Source organism: Pinus tabuliformis, chromosome Q (genome assembly GCF_031772625.1).
Source record: "Pinus tabuliformis cultivar Carrire ecotype Pingquan chromosome Q, CPIR1, whole genome shotgun sequence".
NCBI lineage: Eukaryota > Viridiplantae > Streptophyta > Pinopsida > Pinales > Pinaceae > Pinus > Pinus tabuliformis.
This window is the reverse complement of record NC_142296.1, coordinates 181,850,620-181,858,502: the sequence shown is the minus strand read 5'-3', so window position 1 is coordinate 181,858,502 and position 7,883 is coordinate 181,850,620. Positions and strand designations below refer to the sequence as shown.

The 7,883-nt window shown below is 33.5% G+C and overlaps 1 protein-coding gene across 1 annotated transcript; it reads left to right on the top strand.

Annotated features, from left to right (window-relative positions):
- Positions 1-1,991: 1,991 nt before the first annotated feature.
- LOC149218834 (uncharacterized) lies at positions 1,992-7,369 on the top strand. Its single transcript, XM_089384157.1, has 4 exons — positions 1,992-2,796; positions 5,345-5,585; positions 5,696-5,813; positions 6,955-7,369. Exons 1-4 carry the CDS (start codon positions 2,132-2,134, stop codon positions 7,044-7,046), a joined length of 1,116 nt encoding a protein of 371 aa, XP_089240283.1. The 5' UTR covers positions 1,992-2,131; the 3' UTR covers positions 7,047-7,369.
- Positions 7,370-7,883: the final 514 nt, after the last annotated feature.

The following is a 7,883-nucleotide window of genomic DNA, read 5'->3' as shown; positions in this document are numbered from 1 at the left end:
TGCATATATCTAGGGAGATTGCTAGTTCCCCATAAAAAAAAAAATCCTTTAAAAATAGGATATTTGTCTAGGGGAAATGTCACGAGTTTGTAAAATGCCACAAGTTCATTCTTGTCCCCTTAAGATTATAGGTTTCATTCCCATTAATATCTTAATTGTACTATCTTTACTCACACCAACGTTTTAGTAATAATATTTGTACTAATGGTCTCCTTGTGGGATGGCGTGGTGGTTGTCCCACTCGGATGTTATCTGCTCCACCCGGTTTCAAATCCCATGGGGGACACTATGGCCCGTCATAGTAAAGTCGGAAGGATAGGCATCTCATTGGAGTCTGAGATCCTGACTCCAATTTCAGTGGTCCCCGAAGGTCTCAGTCCTAGGTTGAACTATGAGTTTCTAGTATATCTAACTTGTGGGTTGCTAGATATACTCTTGGTGTTGTAGTGGGAGCTACAAGGTTTGATCGCAGGGTTTACCCAAATTACTCCAACCAGTTATTGATTCACCATGGTTAAAAAAATAAACAAAAAAATAAAAAATAAATTGTACAAATGATGTGGGTTCCTTGTTGAAGATCACAATTTGGTATTTTGATTAATGAAAATTCAAAAATAATAGGTCAAAAGTCATTCCATCAATGCTTAGATGTAACATTTATATTAATAAAATGAGTACTATTAAAGTAAAATTTTTGTTTAATCTTTTGGCTAAGAAAATATGTTCACAAATAATAGGTCAAAAATCGTTTTATTAATGTTTTAATGGTAATATCTCTATTAATAATGTTGTTACCTTGACTAATTACCTTGTAAAAAATAGATTAACAACCTAAAACCTAAATGTTACTAACTTCACTTTCATATTGACCATCAATAAATAATTTCAAATAATATAATTGAAAAAATAAATAAATTGATGATTCAACATACATTTAATAACTATCATTACCATTGATTAATCACTAAATTACTTATAATAGTATTTTTTTGACACAATTATAAAACAAGCCTAGATCCATCTGGACTCTCTGGACTTACTAAAGGCCAAAAGGGATCAAATCCATTAAGGTGAAAATCTCTATTAGAGTGAAAATAAATTTGATTCCTGTGGAGGCTTGGTAGAGTTGTCTTTAAGTGCAACTTTTTTGAGTTTCATGGTAGAATCATGTGAAAAAAAAAAGAGTTGTCTTTAAGTGCAACTTTTTGGAGTTTTGGGAGGATTTTTGGTTGGAATCTGTGAAAAAATTGTGGTGAAATCTTGATTTGTGTTGTTTAAACTGGTTTTTTGAGTGCATATATGGATTCAACGCCCTAAAAAATCCACAAGGCACTTGGATTGTGCAAAGTTCACTAGTCAAACTTCTGATTTTAATGAATCCCTGTGAAATTGTAGACAAATTAGATCCTAAAATAAACCAAATTTAAAAAAAGAAAAAGAAAAAAAAGACTTAGTAGATATAAAATTAAAATAAATCTAAGCTAGTTTTATTTTTATTTTTATATAATTCGTTCGAATCAAAATATAATCTTATTTTTATTTTATATAATTTAACCCAATTAAAATATTATTAAACTTGAGATAACATTACAAAAACCAAAAACAATTTTAAAATAACCATAATTTAAATTTAAATCTAAATCATTTAGCCCACAATAAATCTATATAACGCTCACTTGTGAAACCACACTAATAGTAATACAAATACTATAATCTATTCACGAACAGCTCGGCGACAACTCAACTGACAAAACTAAAGTAATTAAACGGAAAGAAACGACCAACTACCCTCCAAACGTGGTAGGAAGGACAAGGATCATGGATGCCAGCGCGACATCGTGCACGTGGCAAGCGCAAATCAGATGGCAATTTGACCGTTTTCTTGAAACGGCTAGTTGGAGAAAACCCAGGGGTTACATTCCTAACCCTACAACAAATCCTCGGTTTTGGTTTAGATCTGGCTGCCACCGTAAACGCCTCTGGTCGTGCTGTACAGATTTGTAACTTGCGTGTTGTCGTTGCATAGCTTTGCTTTTCTTGTGGGGCGTTGTCTGGTAAATGAATGGCGCTGAGAGTGTGAAGTGAAAGTTATCTTTTCTTTGTGAGCTCTTTCGCCAGGCCCGGCAGATTCATGCAATTTGTGTACTCAGTGAGATCCTGTGTATGCTTTCTATCAATATATTGGAAGAGCTTCTCTGCATCTGCCCTGAGATCAATGGGGAAGCTATACGAGGGATCTGTCTTGGAAGGATTCCAGCCTACCTCCCCATGGCGTGAAGATCCCAAAGAATTCGAGACAGAATTGCTGGTGGAGTTGCAGAAGGAAGAAAAAGGGGAAAATGAGGAAAATAATAAAAATAATATGATACAGTGGGAGACCGTGGCAGGGCTCCGGGAGGAACAGAGGAGAGCCCTAGGAAGGCTGAGCTGCCGGGGAGTTTACTGGAAGCACCCCTCCAAATCGTCCATCTCGGCACTCTACTGGCTTTTCCATGGGGGAGATGTAGAGGCTGACGGGAATTGCCTCTTCACTGCCGCGCTCAGGTCAATGCAGCTCGGAACGATTTGCCCCAGCGAACTGAGGCGCAGGGTCGTGAAGAGGTTCAGCGAGGACTATGAGGCTGGGGCTTGTCCGAGGGACCAGACGGATATGGCGATCAAGCATCTTTATGCGCCGGATCTTGATGCCGGCTGGGGTGTACACATTGTGCAGGAGGTAAAGCTCTTGGCTGGGAAGGCAGATCGACAGGCCCTCGATGCTTCCATTAAAGAACTGATGCAAGTGGGTGTCAGTAGGTATGCTCACTGATTTTTTTTTTCTCCTGCTTTCTTTTGCTTGTCTGTCTCAATTAATGAATCTTCAATCACCCCAATGTGGTTTGCTGTGGTGATTTTAGGCAGTTAAAATTTCAAATCTGACCTTTTCGTTAAATTTGATGGTTTCTGGTTTCTGCAATTTTAGTGTTAATTTTAATTTTTATTATATTAATTAGCTAGGTTTGTTATTTCAGTTTAATATGGATGAAGATCTGTTGTTTTTTTGGTGTCTGGTTTTTACAATTTTAATGTTAATTTTTATTAATTTAATTAGTTAGACTTTTTATTTCAAGTTAAGAAAGTTTTTTATTTCAATTAAGAAAGTTTTTTATTTCTAACTTAAAATGGATAAGAATCTGATTTTTTATTTTTAAATTGATTATTTAAATTAATTCTAAAAAAGATATACATTTAATTTAAATAATTTAGATTGATTTTTAAAAAAATATGATCAATATACATTTAGTCTAAATACTTATAACTGTATTTGATAAGCAAATCAACTTGTCACCGTAAAATTGCATTCCTGTTTATTTTTTCAATTTCCTGTCAATGAATCACCAAAATGCAATTTGATGAGATTTTAACTGCGTTTTGCTGTGGTCTGCAGTTCATTTTTTCCTGTTTCTGTTTTATATTTGCAATTTTATTTTCTGTCTCTGCTGTATATCTATATCACCATTTTTACCCTATATGTCCTTGCAAATGTAATATATAAACTATTTTGTTTATGTTCTAGTTTTATTCCATGTTATATTGATTTATATATAAAATAATATTTTCTATTTGGATTTTATATTTGTTTATATATATTAGAATATTGAATTTGTGTTTTATATATTGAAATTGATATTGAATATTTATTATTATTATTATTTTAATTCATTTAAATTATGTTTGGGTGAAGTTTAAATATAAGATGAGATATTAAATAATTTTAAATAATAATAATAATAATAATAATAATAATTTAATTTTAAGATTATAGTTAAGTTAGAAACTAAATTGGTGTATGAAATTTTTTTGTTGGCCGACAAAAGATTTTTCTCTATTCAATAATTTGATTATTAAAGTTTATTAAAATCTCAATGTGTAAAGTCTTAATTTCTTAATTCATTATCATATTAAAAAAATATTTTATTTACTTATTCACCATAGTATAATTTTTTTTTAATTACATTGTATTGTTTATTGTATTTGATTTGATTAATGTTAATATTTTTAAATAATTAAAAAAAATGCTAATATAGATATTGATTAATCCTAAGAATTATAAAGTTATGAAAGTATTCTTACTTTGTATTATATTAAGCTATTTTATGATCACAATAAAATTAAATGATCTTCTATATTAAATAATATCCTTTGCTGATTCACTTTGAAATCAGCGATTTGGCCAAAATTTGAAGGAAAATTATGGTAATGATCATCTTTCCAGTTATATAATGCCAAGGAGAGAATGTTAGAATCAACCCAAGCCTTTAAATAAATTTTATCCTCTGTATTTAGGTTTTCTTTTCACCTTTTTTTAATCCATATTACAGCGTTATTAGATTTCCGATCATTACAACAAAAATCATCCAGAGGACAGTTTCATTTGTTTTCTGATCAACTTCTTTGCATTTAGATATTCATTTCACTTTCCTATCATTCATATATATATAATAAAAGTCACCCGTATTACAGTTTCATTAGGTTTCTGACCATTCATATATAAAAGAAAATCACCCAGTTTTCTTGCTCATGCAGAATCCAAACACATTTTTCATTTCACTTTCCTATCATTCATATATATATAATAAAAGTTACCCGTATTACAGTTTCATTAGGTTTCTGACCATTCATATATGAAAGAAAATCACCCAGTTTTCTTGCTCATGCAGGATCCAAACACATTTTTGACCAGGTGACATTATTAAACCTAGCAATTGAGTTGTGATAAACTTCCACTGATGTAGCAGAGTTTACCTAACAGAGATCATATTTGCTCCATATTTTTGTTTTTAGCGAATTTTTGGTTTCTACTGTTCCTCCTGGCGATGGTACTTTAGGGTTTTTAGAAGAACTCAAGTGGACATTTCTGTTTTCTTTTCCTTTTGTTTTTATGTCATCTTTAGTAATACGAGAATGCAGTGCAGAGCAGACAGATCTAATTGGAATGCACCGGCAAATCCCATTTTTATTTTTCTTCTAATATCGTTTTTATGTCATCTTTAGTAATATGAGAATGCAGTACAGAGCAGACAGATCTAATTAGAATGCACCGGCAAATCCCATTTTTATTTTTCTTCTAATATCGTACTTTTTGTTTGGCCACATTGATCTTATCTACCAGTAGCAGGAAATTAACTCACATGCCAAACCATTTGATGGTGCAGGGCTTAATTGATGTAGCTGGTTGTAATTCTTTGTATGCAGTAACGATATATATGATTACAGTTAGTCTGGATAGGTTAAATTATTTGGGTGGTTTGGAACTTAGCTGATGCTAACTGGTTAGTATGGTGCCTTTTGTATTTTTGTTTAGAGAATCAGCTGCAGAAGCTGTTTACAAGGAAAAGTGCATAACTGTGAGAGATGGTGCTAGCTGGGCCAAGTACATGTCTGTCACTGGGCACTCGGATGGCGAATATGACATCATCACCCTGCAGTATACTCAAGAGGGTCTTATGTCAGTGGATGAAAACAGAGAAGGCCGTGCTGCTGCGTTTGGAGATGATATTGCCATTGAGAGTCTGGCCTCAGAGTTCGAAAGAGAAATATTTGTGGTATGCGCAACAATTTCTACTTCATCTTGTGTGCACTCTGATTTCCTTAAGGCACTTAACTTGGAGGAGATTGAACATAATATTTTGTTGCCTCTCTTTACTTGTAACAGCTTCAGGCTCATGGATGTGATGCCATGGTAGGAGAGGAAAACTGTTTGTTTTTTCTTCCGCATAGTCCAAGAGGCCAGGTGTCTGGTCCTCCCGTTTTCCTATTCATGAAAGGCACAGGTAATTTTTCTGTTGTAGCAGCACTTCTTAATTGACATGTTAATATGGCCTTGTTGTCAGTGCCCCGTTAGTTGGATTGATATCATTGAAATAATTACATGGATAGCTGAAATGTTTTTACATCCTGATTTGATGAGATCTGTGACGTGTATGTCCATCACATGGAAAAAAAAAGAGGCTGGGCATCATTATAAATTATAATCTTTATCAGGAAAGAAATAGATTATAACATATGCTTATCTAAATCTCAATTTGATATGGATAATAAGGTTCAGTAGGTTAATGTTGTTTAATTGAACGGATTCAATATATGCGAGGTAAATATTAAGCACTATGTAGAAAGTTAATTATTGGTTTTTAATTGAACGGATTCAATATATGCGAGGTAAATATTAAGCACTATGTAGAAAGTTAATTATTGGTTTTTTTGGATGAGTGGATAAGAATAGTATAATATTCTATAAACATGATGAAAAAAACAATAAGCCAATCATTAAATCACTTGTATATCTAAATCTCAATTTGATATGGATAATAAGGTTCAGTAGGTTAATGTTGTTTAATTGAACGGATTCAATATATGCGAGGTAAATATTAAGCACTATGTAGAAAGTTAATTATTGGTTTTTAATTGAACGGATTCAATATATGCGAGGTAAATATTAAGCACTATGTAGAAAGTTAATTATTGGTTTTTTTGGATGAGTGGATAAGAATAGTATAATATTCTATAAACATGATGAAAAAAACAATAAGCCAATCATTAAATCACTTGTATAGTGCTTTATATTTACCATATATACCATGCCTAGCTCAACAACCTAAATGTGCATTAAACACCTTATGTAGACCAATATGTGTTAGTGTCCATTTTCCATGCACCCAATGCACATTCGGATTCAGGGTAACCCCAAGATATAATGCATCTTTGCATCAATCACCCAGTTTCCATTTTCAATCCACTCAATCCATAATGCACCCGTATTTACACAGGCATTCAGAGTTTCTGAATCATACTATCCAACCCAGTGTAGATTGCACCTCCCTCTGTTAGTGGAAGAACAGTTCTAATTCTCCTCCGTTTTGGGGATATTCCATGGTTATTTTTTGGTGTATTTTAACATTAGTATTTGTGGTGTAGGATGGTGCGCAGCGGGTGCCGATCATTACGAGCCATTGATTGCCTGTGCAGCCCCAGTAGCCTCACAAGATAATGCTGCAATTATTTTGTGATCAATGAATGTTGAGAGTGGGATTTCAGTTTTGCAGGAAGAGAATGAGTATCCAAAAGATTGTCGGTTGTTATTATTGTTGTTGGCAAGGTTATTTACAGGAAAGATTTTGTTTGTATCGAAGCAAATCCCATTTATTCATTTGCTGATGTGGAGAGTTTTTGTCATCCTAACTTTCTTCTTCGTTTTTCATTGCTCACTGCCTTGTGAGACCCTGTCCATCTAAAGCAGATTTTCTCATTCTTTCAACAATTCTTTTGATAGCATCCACATTGTTATACTCTTCTGGGATTGAAAATAGCAGAGCTTTTATTTTGTGGAATCTTTCCAGGTGTGTGTTTAGTCCCAAAATTATGGGACGGCCTATTAGCCTGAGCACATCAAAGAAGTTATGCATGGAGCACTTATTCTTTTTTCCTGGGGGCTCATAATGGAAAACTCCTATTGGAGGGAGGTGTTAGTTGAACAGAATGAAAATTGTTATTGTACATTTCTTTCAGTGGGTTTTGTGATCAATGAATGTTGAGAGTGAGATTTCAGTTTTGCAGGAAGAGAATGAGTATCCAAAAGATTGTCCGGTGTTATTATTGTTGTTGGCAAGGTTATTTACAGGAACGATTTTGTTTGTATTGAAGCAAATCCCATTTATTCATTTGCTGCTGTGGAGAGTTTTTGTCATCCTTCCTTTCTTCTTCCTTTTCCTTTTCATTGCTCACTGCCTTGTGAGACCCTGCCCATCTAAAGCAGATTTTCTCATTCTTTCAACAATTCTTTTGATAGCATCCACATTGTGTTATACTCCTCTGGGATTGAAAATGCAGAGGTTTTATTTTATGGA

What these genes read in the sequence shown, in the direction of transcription:
- LOC149218834 (XM_089384157.1), top strand. Translation starts at nt 2,132, where the DNA reads ATGCAATTTGTGTACTCAGTGAGATCCTGTGTATGCTTTCTATCAATA. An exon ending in ATGCAAGTGGGTGTCAGTAG is followed by an intron (nt 2,797 to 5,344) that starts GTATGCTCACTG and finishes ATTTTTGTTTAG; the next exon opens with AGAATCAGCTGCAGAAGCTG. An exon ending in CCTATTCATGAAAGGCACAG is followed by an intron (nt 5,814 to 6,954) that starts GTAATTTTTCTG and finishes TTTGTGGTGTAG; the next exon opens with GATGGTGCGCAGCGGGTGCC.